This window comes from Zootoca vivipara, chromosome 14 (assembly GCF_965207765.1).
Source record: "Zootoca vivipara chromosome 14, rZooViv2.hap1.1, whole genome shotgun sequence".
Lineage (NCBI taxonomy): Eukaryota > Metazoa > Chordata > Lepidosauria > Squamata > Lacertidae > Zootoca > Zootoca vivipara.
Window position 1 is genome coordinate 26,596,961 of NC_142597.1, and position 14,916 is coordinate 26,611,876.

At 44.3% G+C, this 14,916-nt stretch overlaps 1 protein-coding gene across 7 annotated transcripts in view; it reads left to right on the forward strand.

The window, feature by feature from the left end:
* Nucleotides 1–14,916, forward strand: part of OPCML (opioid binding protein/cell adhesion molecule like) — a 775,348-nt gene that overhangs the window by 736,398 nt on the left and 24,034 nt on the right. For all 7 annotated transcript variants that reach the window (XM_088658030.1, XM_088658031.1, XM_088658032.1 and 4 more), the window contains one exon: nt 13,239–13,373. In XM_088658030.1, coding sequence (XP_088514156.1) covers nt 13,239–13,373 — 135 coding nt within the window. The remainder of the gene's footprint in view (nt 1–13,238; nt 13,374–14,916) is intronic.

The window sequence follows — 14,916 nt, forward strand, 5'->3', positions numbered from 1 at the left end:
ATGTAGGGAGACCTTGGCTCAGGCATTCACCGTTATCCTTCCCAGTCCCCAGCCGGGGTTCTGGGAGGCATCAGGGTTATCCACATGTATGGGGGTTGGAGCTGGCTCTGGAGAACATATGTTCAAGCAGAGAGAGCCTGCCCCCTGTTTGCCGCCGCTGGAAGTGATGACGCCTATTGGCATGGTCAAGGCTTCCCCCAATACCCCGATCTTGCTGCTGCAAAGGGAGTGAGGTCTCCGCCTCACGCCCCTCCCTCTAGGAGAATCGCCAAAGAATTCCGCCCAAGGCCTGACACCGCCAAAGTCTTGCTACGGGAAAGGCGAAACCTGCCAATGCAGGAAAATTCCTTTCCGACCCTTCAACAGCGGCCTTGATGTAGCAGCGCCTGTGAACCTGTAGAGAAAAGGTTAACCTGCAAAAGAACTTGAATGAGGGTGTGGAGGGTGGGAGAAGCTCTGGAACCAACTGGTGCTTGGAGGTAAGATTCAAATTCTATTGTGTAAGCTGGACAGTCCCTCCCCTTACCTGGCCATCCCCTGACAACATCTCCCCAGGCAGGATTGGACGCTAGGCTTGGGTAGGCGGAGACCCCTGGCATCCTACCTGGGAAGGCGGTGCCAGCCCTGAACTACGAGGGAGTCGCCTCTGGGATCAGGGGGCTGTGCGCAACCATGCAAAAGTCGCCCCCATTGATGTGTGGAGCGGTCATTATGGGGAAATCCTTGCAAAAAAATGTGTGTTGGTCAAAACTGCAAACAGAAATGTGTTTATTGGGAGAAATTCACAATGAATTGTCAATTTTTCATGAGGATTTTTTCTTTAAGACAAAGAATCAGAAATTGCTGCATAAATGTGTGTAACAGATTGGGGAAATGAGAAACCACAACTGATAGATTTGTCCACCCCTATGAAGAGGAAACAGTGGCCTTGTGACCACAGTTATCTGTTTGCCCATGAATGCGCCATTTTGGTCTGTTTTTCTTCTGGCTAGTGTGCTATCCTTGGCTTAGTATTATGCCCATGCTAGGAAACAAAGTTTGTTTCATGCCAACAAACCATGGTTAAGAATATAAGAAGAAACCTTAGCTACAAATCATAGTTTGTCTGGAGTAAAGCAAGCCACAATCTCTGGTTGGGATGTAAGACTAAACCATGCAAGCAGAGAGGAGAAAAGTGGCCAGGCTAGTATTTTATGTTGCAGTTAAGCGTCCCAAACAGGTAAGAGGTTTCAGAATATTCTTGTTGGATCTGCAAACAAAGCAGTGCTATAATTATGCAAGCGGCTGTGCAATTAAGACATTTTGAGCTTGCAACGGTAATTCAGATCTGCATTAATTTTTATGCCTTTCTGTGCTTCTGAATAGGGAACATGGTGTGTGATTAAAACAATCAAACATATGATGGTTTGGATCTCTGCTGCTGTATGTCCTCTTGCAGCACATGTAGGGTGAGGCCCGTTTTGCATAAGTTCTGCTTTTGCCGTAAAGTCTCATGAATATGCCAGCATGCAGAAAGCTGGAATAGTATTTGCAGATATAAAAGGATGATTTTCACACATCCCTAGGGATTCATCTAGATGAATAAAAAAGGGGGCGTGTGTGTTTGTGCTCTTGAGAAGAAAAAAAAAAGCTCTCCAAATTATAGACCTTGGAATTTCTGGGGTTCTTTTCTTTTCTTTTCTTTTCTTTACAATATTTTTGTTAAGAGTTATGAAAATAAATAACTCGCCACACTCACTTCCCAAGCAGTTTCTTTGCTGATAATTGAGATGCATTAGGGTGGCTTTTCCAAAGCATTAATTTTAAAAGTTATTTCTCTTCGTGGGCTGCAGGGGAACGTTGCTTGATGAAGTTTTGTTTCAGCATTTGCAGCGCTCTGAGATCTCCTTTAGGCAGGCGGCCACCCTGAGCTATTCATTTTGTTCTGAGCTTCTCATCTGCAGATATATAAGCCTTTGTAATATCCCTTCAGCTGAAACCCCTTGAGATAACAATGGGCTAGCATCCCACATGAGCAACACCTCAGCTCATATCCCTTCAACTTTCATAATATGTAACCTGAACACATTTATTATTTGTTGCATTTCTATCCCACCCCTTTTCCCCAAGAAGCTCGAGCTCCTTGTCTCTCCGGATCCCCATTTAAGCCCTGCAACAATGCTGTGAGATTGGCTATGATGAGAGGCAGTGACTGGTGGAATGTCACCCAGTGAGCTGCTTAGCTGAGTGATGGATTTGAACCCTAGTCTCCCAGGTCCTAGTCCGACACTTTAACCACTACACTACCACTGACTCTCTTTGATGGGTGCTCCAGTGAGAGATGGAACTGGTTAAGTGAGTATGAATAGGAACTACTGATATCCATAAGCAAGAGCCAAACAACAGGGAAAGTTTATGCCAACATGGTGTCTTCCAGATGTTTTTAGACTACAGCTCTCATCCACTGACCAGCTGCCATACTCTGGAGGTATTGGTGGGACAGTGGTTGAGCATCTTGACATGAAATGGGAGTTACTCAGCACATCCCCCCCCCCATGGCACCATTGGGCTGGTTTACAAAATGCTTTGGCCTTTGACGTATTAACTGGGGTCCCATTCCACTGCACTCATTCAACATGCCAACCCTCCACTTTCCAACTCAGCTGGAAATGGTTATTTTTGGGAATATTCTCTGGTGTTTGGCAGATTTGCTTGCCCTCCGTTTCTCATGCTTTCCCATCTGTGCTAAATGTTGTGCAGCCTCCAAAGACAGGCCATCGCCATCATTTTCAGGTCACCAATGTGCACACAGAGCTTCAGGTTGATTTACAGGTGTGTGTTTTGATACTCCAGTAACAGCTTTGGGAAATACCAAAAGTATACCAAAAAGTGAAGCTTTTTTTCCTGGCACAGATATTTCATTTCTTTATTTGTTCCCTGCATTTATATCCCAACTTTTTCCTCCAAGGAACTCAAAGGTGGTGTATGTGTTTTTTCCTCTGTCCATGGCTCCTTCTTTGTTTGGAACTTCAGGTACCCGGGGATCCTACAAAGGCACCGTTTGACTTCCTGTAAACACCTCATTAACAAGCCACAACGGAGCAGTCCGTTCCTTCCGTAGCAAGAGCCATTTCACAGTGGCTGACTAACTACATCCTAGGTGCCTGGGTTGGGCCCAGCTAATTAAGATATATTGTCCTCATGCTGCATAGGGGTGGAGAGATTGTCTGAGAGGTTATGATGCATGGCAAATGAAGTCTTGCTGTGATTTTTTATTTTTATTTTTTGCCAGTTCCCAAGGATACAGCTTTTTAATCTCTGAATCCAGAACTAGATAGTGAGAGAGACATGCAGGTGCACTTGAAGCAGATGATTTATGTCTCTCTCCTCTCTCCCCTTCTCATAGAATAATAAATTGTAAGAGGTATTGGGGGTCATCTAGTCCAACCTCGGGCTCAATGTAGCATCTACAATGCAGAATGCGCCATATGGGCTTGCCCATCTTTTCTGGGGTATTCAGTGATGCTGGGAGTTTAGGATACCTGTAGAGAACAATAACAATACTTGCTGATTTGGTTTGCTAATAGAAGTTATCAGCATCCTTCATAAAAGAGTAAAATAGGCAGCATATTCAGCCCCAAATAAATGATAATGACTGATAATCACTATGTGCCAGGAGAGACACTGCACCACTTAGTTCTGAGTTGCTTTTGTTTCTATAATGGGCTCTCTGCAGTTGTTCATCTCTGCTCGGCCATCCTTTCCCTTTGCAAATGACAGTTCATGTGCACCGCTGACCCTCTTATACAAGAAGAAGTACCCAAGTTAACCTTTGTTTGTTTGAGCAATTACAGAAGGCAGCAGCTTCTGAGCGGTAAGCTCATGCTCCCATTGTGCTCGCTCATGTTTTGTTTTTTTTGCTTCAGAGTCAGTGGGGGAGGTTTGAGTTTTGATAGCTATTCAATATAACTTTTCAAGTATTGGGTGATCTTATATAAGCTATGGCTGATTGCAATTGACTTTTGAAACATGACAGATTTTCCATTCAGAGGCAAACTTTCCCCCCCTGAAACCTTTTTGGCATTGCATGGAACTTGCACGGTAGTGGCAAATTTTAAAAATTATCATAGTTGTGAAAGTCATATTTTAAAGGTGAGCCCGTTTTGCTGCTACAGAAGCCCATGACAAACATCTCTCTCTTTTTTTGGCATTTTAAAAATCATCAACGCATAAAGAGTTCGCTGCCATTTTGGACAGGGACATAGGGAAATCACTTATATCTAGTCAGACCATCGATCTGTCAAGTCCAGTATTGCCTATATTCTCAGCAGCTGTTCAGGATTTCAGGCAGGAGTCTTTTCCAGAGATGCCTGGAATTGAAACCAGCACCTTCTGCATGCAAAGCACATGCTCTTTCACTGAGCTGTCATCTACCCTGAAGCCCATCATACACCATATTGGATTCCCAAGAGCTGAACAGTTTCATATTAATACTCACAGTCATGAGAATGCTCAAGCTTGACCATGACCTGTGCTTCAGGAAGAAGTTCACCAAACCATACATCTTTGTTTATTGTGTTGCTTTGTAATATATTTATGGAAATAATAATAATAATGCATCCGTAAGTGTGGAAAATTATGTGTGATGTGAAGGAGATGGCAATACTTGAATTCTGATGGGAATGGAATCATGGCTTGTAGTTGTTCGTGTATGGAGGGGGTGGGTGGGTGAATTCAGTGTGGAATGGCCCAGGGTATGGCTGCTCTGTGAATTCATTCTGCTCATGTGGTTAAATGCTTCCCTTACAAATGAAATGGAACCAGTAGTGCCAAAGGAGGTGAGGCAGAGAGAATTGGGAGATAAGAGGAATGGAGAGAGAAAATGAATAGAGAGATATCTAGGTGAAGTCTGATGGATGGTTCCTCACTTCCCTTGCTAGGTTGGTTTCTGTTCGTTTGTTTGTTTTTGCATTTTCACCGCTTCCCACTTCAGATTCCTTTTTCCTCCCCGAGGTCTTCCGATCACCTATCATCATGATGATATAAGCCCCTTCTCTATCATCTCCATACACATTGTCGTGGCAATAGGGCTGAAGTCGCTGATGACTAATCCATCTTTAGAGTCACTTCAGGTGTTTCTGGTGGGATATCAATCTTAGTGGCTCAGCAAGGAATCACTGGTGCATCTCATTGGCTTGGCAGACAGCCTTGGCTGCTGGTAATGATTTGCTCGATGAATTGTGATGAGAGATGAGGCCACCCTGAGACATTCAACAGAGAGAGACACTGCTTGCCTTTCAATGGGCTGTTTTAACTTCCCTGTAAGAACTTCCAAACTAAGTGACTAATGACTTGAAATTCACGCTCATGTTCTCAGAGTGCGACAGGAACGGCCTGCAGAATGAACTTCTGGAATCCATTGCTCATATTAGCACTCAAGCTGAAATTAGCTTCACACCATTGAAAAGTATTTTGACATTTCTGGAGCTGTGGTAAGGTTTCCCCAGCTACATATCTTTGGTGGGAATGTTAAAAAAACCTGAGGGCTACTATACAGACGTTGTCAGCTTTCTTAAGCATATAATTCCATTAAAATTAGACATGTTCCTACTGGCTGTATTAAAGATTCAGTTAATAAGTGTAATTATCAATTTATAGAGACAATGTTGATCATGGCAGAGAAAGAAAAGAAAAATGCTTATTACAGCTAAATGGAAATTTTACAGGCGTTATGTCCATTGGCTCCGTAAAACATGGCATGTATCCAAGTTAGGAACATCAACACTTTCTATAAAAAGAAAGACATTCTTTAGCTGACTTGGGAGCTGTTTTCTGCAGTATTGGGTAGGTAATTATGATTGAAGTAATACTGCAGTATGTGTGGTGTGGTTATGTTGTGGGATACTTTAATGTAGAATTGTCTTGTAGATATATCATTTAGATTTTTATGCTGGTTTTAATATTTGCATGTGTTTGTTTTTTGCTTAAAATATTGTAAGTCACCTTGAGTTGCCATGGCAAAAATGACTAATAATAATAATAATAATAATAATAACAATAATAATGTGCTCTGAGGAGACCCTTCACATGTATTTTTACTGTTTATTTTTATATGTCAATTTAAGTGAAAAACATGTTGCTTGTAACATAATGCTTACAGAGCAAAGCAGGTAGTTTTCCATGTATATTGAAAATGCTCATCCGGTATATTTTAACAGAGTCGATTTCTACTCACATACAATTTGAACCAGTATGGTGTAGTGGTTAGAGTTTTGGACTAGGACCTGGGAGTCCGGGGAGGGTTTCAAATCCCCACTCAGCCATGAAGCTTACCAGGTGACCTTGAACCAATTCATTGCCTCTCAGCTTAACCTTCTTCGCAGGAGGAAAGGTGGGATAGAAACACAATAATAAATAAATTAAATACACTTTGTCTCTGCTTTTTCTGTCTGTTTCAGTGAGCTGGCAACATCTACTTTTCACCCAAGTCAGAAGCAAGGAGCTCAATGCCCCACTCCCTTTTAATTCTGGCCCAAGAGATATCTCATTGTCCTATCACTGAAGTGCTTGTCATGCCTAATTTTACTTTTTTTGTAATTAGTACAATTGCATCTTTTTCGCGTTCTCCTCATGTCCCCCCCCCAGCTCCCCCTTACCATTTGCCTACTTTCTTTCCACAATGTCATTCGTAATTCCAAGAAGTTAATACTTGATTAGTAAATATGATGGTGAAAGAGTTCTGGCTGCACAGAAGCATCCATTTACAATCTGGCTGTGATTGAAAAATTACGTTCAGTTCAGTAATAATTGATGAAAATGGGCTCCTTTCTTTCTGCAGCTGATTTGCTTTGTAATTGTGATTTAATAATGTAAATATCACTTGTTTTCTCCGGGAGATGAATTGCCTTCTGATTTGTTAAGCACACGGGGTCTGGGCCCTTGTGTCTCATCTCATCCTCAGAGGGAGGGGGGCATGAGAACTATTTGCCTTTCTGCAAGGGATTCTGGAAGGAGAGGGCCACATGATGAATCCTTGTTGATTAACGATGTTGCTAGTTCGACTTGGAACTGGAAGAGTTCCAGGAGGGCTAGCAATTTGTGTCAAGTGAAAGACTCAGATTCTTTGAGAACAGTTCAGCTGTATAGAATGGTATCGATGACCCAGCAAGTTCCTCATTCAGATCACATTGCAAACTATGATTTCTGACCTTCCAATCAGAGCATAAGAATATAAGAAGAGCTTCCTGGATCAGGCCAATGGCCCATCTAGTCCAGCATCCTGTCCTCACAGTGGCCAAACAGTTGTGGGAAATCAGCATGCAGAATTCAGACATAAGAGCCCTCTCCGCTCCTATGGTTTCCAGCAACTGGTATTGAGAACAATTGTTGCCTCCAACTGTGGAGCAGCCACCAACAACCCTCTCCTCCATGAATTTATCAAATCCATCTTTAAAGCCATTCCAGTTCAATAAGAATGACACTACCACTTTGAGGGATGCTGGGGCTAGAGATGGGGATGCTTGGCCCTGTGTGAAGCTGAGTTGCCAGAGCTGTGGGTTTGGAACAAAGTACTGGACTGGCCCTGCCCATCCAGGCATCACCAATGACCTTTCCTAGATAAGAAGAGGCAATTAGGTTGGGCCAGGACATTGCTTGAACAACAACAACACTCTTCCTCACTCTGGTGCACCCCAGCAGGTCTTTTGACTCTGGCTCCTGGCTTGGCCTCTTGGCTCTGAATGAACTCCATATCCCCACTCTGTCTGCTGTCTACATCTGAGCCCTGATGGCAACCATTCCAGCCACCAGCCTGCAATATCTGTATGTACATATATCCAACATTCTAGCTTTCTTCATGTGTTAGAAGAAGGAAAAAAGAAAATATGTGGAGGCTCAAACTGGGTAAAAGGACTGGCCTTGAAATGTCCAACGGCTCTGAATTTTGCAATGCAGTTTTCCAACCAAACAAACCATCTGTCTGTCTGTCTCAAAAGACAATGGACTGTGCCTCCAGGGGTGAAGTCAAAACACTGTGTTAACAGCACCAAAGTGACCTCCCTGGAGCGCAAGCCTGGACAGTGTATTTGGAGGTCCTTGCTTGCCCAGATGGCAAGACTTCCCTCTTAGCCACACTGATATGGCCCAAAGGAAAGCAAAGCAATACCTTTGGAACCAGCTTAGATTATACATATTATTTATTAATGTCACATTTATTGATGTTCTGCAGAAATGTGGAGAACTGAATTCAAGATAGGAAAAAATGAGAAACCAGGATAAACCAATACTGACAGATTCACCCTAACAAGCACAGTCCAGGAGGGAACAAGGCACCCTTTAGAATTGCCTGGAGACCACAGCGTAAAGCTAGAACAAATGGAAGATGCCCTTCCAATTTCTCTACGCTCACCTCTTTGTTGAGGATGAACTCTTCTGCGTGCACCCAATAGACAGCAGGCCTCACTCTTTCAGATTAGCTTGCAATTTGGGGACAGTATCACTCCAGAGCATTCTAATGAACTGTGAAATGAACATAATGTCAGTCGCCGATGCAAATGGGCCCGTGCCACCACTGTCACTACTGGGTTGTTTTGCCTGGGAGCTAACACAGGTAATTTAAAGATATTAACGAACACTGTTAATTAGCATCATTATTATACTGCTGAGTGGGTAGGCCTAATGCGCAGTCAGATAAATAATCCTGCTGTGTCAAAGGCTCTCCTGTGGAACCTGCAGGATTAGGCAAGAAAAGATTGGTGTGCTCAGCACTGTCGGACATGCTGCAGTATTCTTTGTGGAAAGGGACTGTCCTTGCCACAATCTTTGCCCCAGTTGGAGGACAAGACTTCATGTCTTATAAAAGCAGGAGACGGGCCCTGGCCTATGGCCTCCCCAACTCATGATCTAGAAATCTCTGTTTCTATTCTCCGTCACTCTCTCCATGCAATTTCACTTGGGGAGCCACATAGGCATGCAACCTACTCTGCCAAAGAGGTTCTCCTGTTCATGCACACTTTACCCCCACTATAAGCCTTTGTGTACACATTAATTGGCCGGAGAACTGCATTGCAAAATACATAGAAATCTGCATTTCCTTGCTGGGATGGATCCCTTGCTGCCAGTAGTGTTTCCCACCCACGCTTCTCACGAGGAGGGCTGCCCTGAGCTGCTATAAAGGGTGGACGTACAGCACACCCTTGAACACCACCACATGTGGCAAGGCAGCGATATACTGATGTCCTTGATTGCATCTTGGACAGTAAAGAGGAGGAGGGAGCTGTGCCAACCATGCTCTCAACCACAGTCTAAATCAAACACAACAAACTGCTTCATTGAAGTGCTAGCCAGTAAGACAGTGGCCCTGGGGTGCTTTCTCCAAATCAGGATGACTCCAGCACAATCCAATTGCTTGCATTAATTATGGCAAAATGAGACGCCGGGGTTATCACACTTTTCATTAACTCCAGTGTTGTGAAACTCAAGCTGCAGTTCTTGACAAAGGGGAATATTTCATATGGTGCTCATCTCTCTCCCTCCCTCTCCCTCTCCCTCCCTCTCTCTCTCTCTCCCTCTCTCTCTCCCTCTCTCTCTCTCTCTCTCTATATATATATATATTTCTGGGGTGAAGGAGGCAGTCTACCGTCTCTTCACACATTAGAAGGGACCTCTAAGCCTGTTCACCAGAGCGTGTGTGTCATTTGGCTTGTTGTCTCTTGATCACTATGCATCAAGGGAGATGTGTCATAGTGCCTTCCAGCTGCTGGGCACACCAACCCAAAGCCCTGATCTGCTGGGTGTGGCAAGGGGAGGAACTTGATGAAGCAGAGGTGTCCCTCCTCCCCTCCCCTTTGCCCACTCACACCAGTAGAGAAGCTCCTTTTGTAAGGAATTCTGCAATGAACTTCCACAAGCGGCTAGTTCTTTGACAGTAGCCAACAGAAACCCCCCAAAATGGGGCATTTCAGGAGTGAGGAGGTGGGCAGAGCAGGCCTGGTGCAGAATCCAGCTTTCATCATGTGATGACAATCAGTCTCGGTGCTGCACAGTAATAACATAATAACCTCCTGGATCAGAGCAATTGCCCATCTAGTCCAGCATTCTATTCTCACAGTGGCCACCCCCGGCGTGTGACTCCTGTTGTATATAAGTCACTCCAGGATCATTTTGGCTGTACAAGCGCTCTAAGTAAATCCATCAGAAGTAAAAACAAATAACGTGAAAGGTAAGGCACATAGAATTCTAAGAGAAGACCAAAAGAGATCCAGTAATATGGGTGACATCTCTGAAAGCTTCACACATCCCTGCCTGAAGGAGCAGAAGCATCTTCCTTGAAAATACTGTTTACTGGAAGGAATAATATCTGCAGGAGATGCATAGCATGGGAGCACAGGGCATGCCTGCCCACTTGGGTGACGCTGGCTTGACCTGCTTCTGCAGAGCGATCCACGCTCTGGATGTGATTCCAGCCTCCCATGATTGATGGTAGTGTGTCTGTCATGCCGCCTCCTTCTGAAAGTCCCCATTTGTATCCCTGTAGATTCTTATCTCACTAATGTAGCAAGCCGAGCTTATCTCTTCCCGGGGCTCCTTCTGCACCAAAAAGAAATCACCTCCGTTATTTATGTATTTCTGTCTCCAGCTCGTCGAATCTATTTTCTTACACTTCCAATTATCTTTTATAGAGATCAACTGGAGGATAGGGCAGGCCCGTAATGACCTCAGGATTATTGGATCATTACAAGGAAGGGTCTCTGGCAAAGTGAGCCTGGCGTTCTCCTCTTCATATTTCTCCTCTCCTTATTATCCCCCCCCTCCATCTTTACAGTCTCATATGCAGGCTCCCTTTCCCTGTCACCTCGTATTCTCCGTATTTATCATCTCTCTGCTGCTGCATATATCAAGGAGGTATAGACATACCAGCTTATTTCTGTCCCTTTTCAGTTTTGTGCACATTCAAGAATAAGTCTGTTCTATCTCAATTATTACACACTATGAAAAACAAAAAAAAAAGCAAAAATTCCTCATCTGAATTGTGCACATTTTTGGATGCAGCTTTCCCAAAAATATGCAAGTTTGCACTCATTTCCCCATAAAATATGCAAGGCTATGCAATACAGTCATACCTTGGAAGTCAAACGGAATCCTGCAGCCAATGAGAAGCCACAGAAGCCCCATCGAATGTTTGGGTGGGTTCCAAAGAATGTTCGCAAACCGGAACACTCACTTCTGGGCTTGCAGCATTCAGGAGCCAAAACGTTCAACTCATGAGGCATTCGGGATCCAAGGTATGACTGTACTGCAAAGGGCACGGTAGTTCTTTAAAGTTCTGACTATCAGCTGGTCCTCATTTGGCCCAGCTGTATCTTTACTTGCCCACACCTGATGTTGCTACCAGACCAAGATATCGCTACCAGACCAAGTTCCATAGCCTGTGTGTACCACTGAAAATACACGCTGGCAACCTCACTGTTTATTTTCCCAGGCTTTGAAATGTTAAATTCCTTATTTTATTTTATTTTGCATATATGCTGATTATGGTGATGGTGCCACAACAATTCATAATAAAATTTTAAATTTCAAATAGATTGAATTGCAAACAAAGAACTAAAATATCCATATGTGCTCGGTTCTTTGATTTTTTCATAAATGACGGCCAAACTGAAGCATCAGTGGTTGAGCTCTCTAACACAACTCAAATAGAAGGATTGTTAGGTTGGGATGAAAGCATATTTATGGCAATGGCCGGGGTTGGGGTTGGGGTGGTACTGCGTTAGCAGCAGCCTTGCAGCCTTGTGTTATTGACAAAGCTTTGTGGGATTGTGAATCAATGGGTGGGAGGGGGAGTTGTGCCACAAGATACAGGTATGTAGCCAGGACCAGGAACACCTGTATTATGTCTGGAATAGCAGGTGGCATTTCAGTTTCACTGTGGGAGTCTTTTCTGGAGAAGAATGGGCAAGGCTTTCATGCTTGTGCCTGTGTTCTATTTTCCTTCCTGTTTGAGACCTGGAAACCAGCTGTTAACCAAAGCTGCTCCAGCGCGAGAACCTGTGGGGGGTTTTACGTGATACTGTGTTTGCAACTGAAGGGGAGGCATGATCTGAAAGCTTGGGCTTCCATTGTCTGCCTTCTGAGGCTCCCTCTGACATAAGGCTTGCCCATTGTGGCAGGACACCTGCCCCTTAAATCAATTCTGTTTTCCTTTTTAGAATTTAGTAACTATAGATATAAAAAAACCTTGAAAACAACCCCTCAGCCATTTTCATAGGCAGAGTTGAAATCATTAGTTTGCGTAAGAGGGGGGTTCCAATTCTGGACTGCTCTCAACCACAGACTCTCCCTGCTCGCTAAACATTGTTACCTCTTTGGCTTCTAATACCTCCTCCCCGTCTTCTCCCTCTTTTGACCACAAACCATTGTCCCACCACCAATCCCCTGGCTCTGAGCCTTCATCCTTTGGGGGTTCCTCAGATGGTGCCGTCTACCATTCCTTTGCATCGAGCCAGTCCATGACATTATGGTAGGATGAAACATGTATCCATCAGTTTATTCCAATGAAATATCTATGCTTCCAGTGATTGTCATTCAAACCAAGGAAAGTTGTTTCAAGTGTTACACATCATGTCATCTATAGTCACATCTTTAGCAACACCCTGAGATACTCTTGAGTTTTAACAATTCAATCAGCAGATCAATCAACTAGAAATGTGTGTGATTAAGTAGCAGACCAATTTTAATCAGTGAGGGCAATTTTAATTGGTTGCAGAGAAAATTGTGGTCATGCCTATTTATATTTTTAAGGCTCCCAAGTCTGGTGTTTTGTTGTAGCGGAGGATATATATATATATGAAAACTGTCTTTTCCTTCCAACAACAAGCATTTGTTTATTAAGTTGTAAGGTATATCTCACACTTCCTTTGATGCTTAAAGAAAGGCACCTACCAAGTTACTGGAAATAATGCAGATCTGTGCAAATTTAATTGAGTAACCAATTACAAGGGCAGATGGTTAATCAACAAAAATGATTTAATCAGTTGACAGCCCTAGGAGTTGCATTGGGGGACAACAACAGCAACAAAAAGAATTCTCAGCATTGCTTGTCAAAGCAACTCAAAAGCTCCAGGTGTTCAGTGGAGAGGCCCACCTGCAGATCTGGCCACCTGTGCTGTTGAGAGGACTGCTTCAAAGTGCACAATTTAAACTGCAGCAGCAAAGGTGGTCTGGAAGGCTGCCATAGCTTTTATCCTTTTCTTCTCTTCCAGGTCAGGGATTTATGAGTGATGATGAGTACTTAGAGATCACGGGGATCACCAGGGACCAATCTGGGGAGTATGAATGCAGCGCTGTTAATGATGTTGCCGCACCTGATATCCGGAGAGTCAAAGTCACCGTAAACTGTAAGTATCCCACCTGCCTATGAATAACAATGGCTTGCACTTACATCCGGAGTTGGAAACCACAGGCTTCGGGGGGACAAATGTGGCCTGCCAAGCCTCTCTGTTTGGCCACCAGGACTCTGCCTAAGTCATGCCCCTTCACCAAGCCAGGCAAGTCATGCCTTGAGTGCTTCTGCCTGTCTGGAATTTGTCCTTGAACCATGACCATGCTGGACTGGAGGAAGAGGGGTCTATATGTACATTTTCAGAAGCCTATGGGTGCCGAGCTTGCCATACTAAGAACAAACAAAAAGCCTGCTGGATCAGGCCAATGGCCCATCTAGTCCAGCATCCTGTTCTCACAGGGGACAAACAGATGCCCCAGTGGAAACTCCACCAGCACAAGAGCACTCTCCTCTCTTGCAGTTTCCTGCAGCTGGTATTCAGAAACATTACTGCCTCCAGGTGGCGCTGTGGGTTAAACCACTGAGCCTAGGGCTTGCTGATCAGAAGGTCGGCGGTTCGAATCCCTGTGACGGGGTGAGCTCCTGTTGCTTGGTCCCAGCTCCTGCCAACCTAGCAGTTCGAAAGCACATCAAAATGCAAGTAGATAAATAGGAACCGCTACAGCGGGAAGGTAAACGGTGTTTCCATGTGCTGCTCTGGTTCGCCAGAAGCGGCTTTGTCATGCTGGCCACATGACCTGGAAGCTATACGCTGGCTCCCTCGACCAATAATGCAAGATGAGTGTGCAACCCCAGAGTCGGTCACGACTGGACCTAATGGTCAGGGGTCCTTTTACCTTTACTGCCTCCAACAGTAGAGACATAGGAGAGCCATCATGGCTGGTAGCCACTGGTAGCCCTCTCATCCTCCATGAATTTGTCTAATCCTTTTTAAAGCCACCCAAGTTGGTGACAGTCACTGCCTCCTGTAGGAGAGACTTCCATAGGTAATATGCAAATCTATTTCCACACCCATTTTTGCTCCTGGCCCTATATGCCATTGGCATGTGGCCCCTGGAAGGAGGTCCACAGAGCAATTTTGACCTCAGTCTGAAAAGGATTCCATGCCCCTGTGTGCTTTTCAAAACCTATTCCATCCACTGTCCCCCTGATCTTTACAACAATCCTGAGAGGCCTGCCATTGCTTTCATCCTCATATTGCAGAATGGGATTCTAATCGAACTCACTTCCGCACCAGCTCATGACCCCACCTCCACATTCAGCTGAATGTGCAGATCCCACCAGCTCATCTTCATGATACGCTGGGCTAGAATTGCACCCCAAGGATCCTAAACATGAGTAGGTTGTATATTCACATATTCTGATTTAATAGCTAGAAATATATGCACGCAAAAGTAAAACAGCCAATTTCCACCAGAACCTCTTAAAGTCTATTTATAGATGGAAATAATTGTAATAGCTCCCCCCCTTCTCTATCTCTATTGCTTTCTTCTTTCTTTCCTGAGGAGCAATTCAATTTTTTTAAAGGGGGGAGTGGAGGAGAAAGAGAGAGAATCTGAGAATCTTGGTGGTTAACCTTGCACACAGTGCATTAAGAA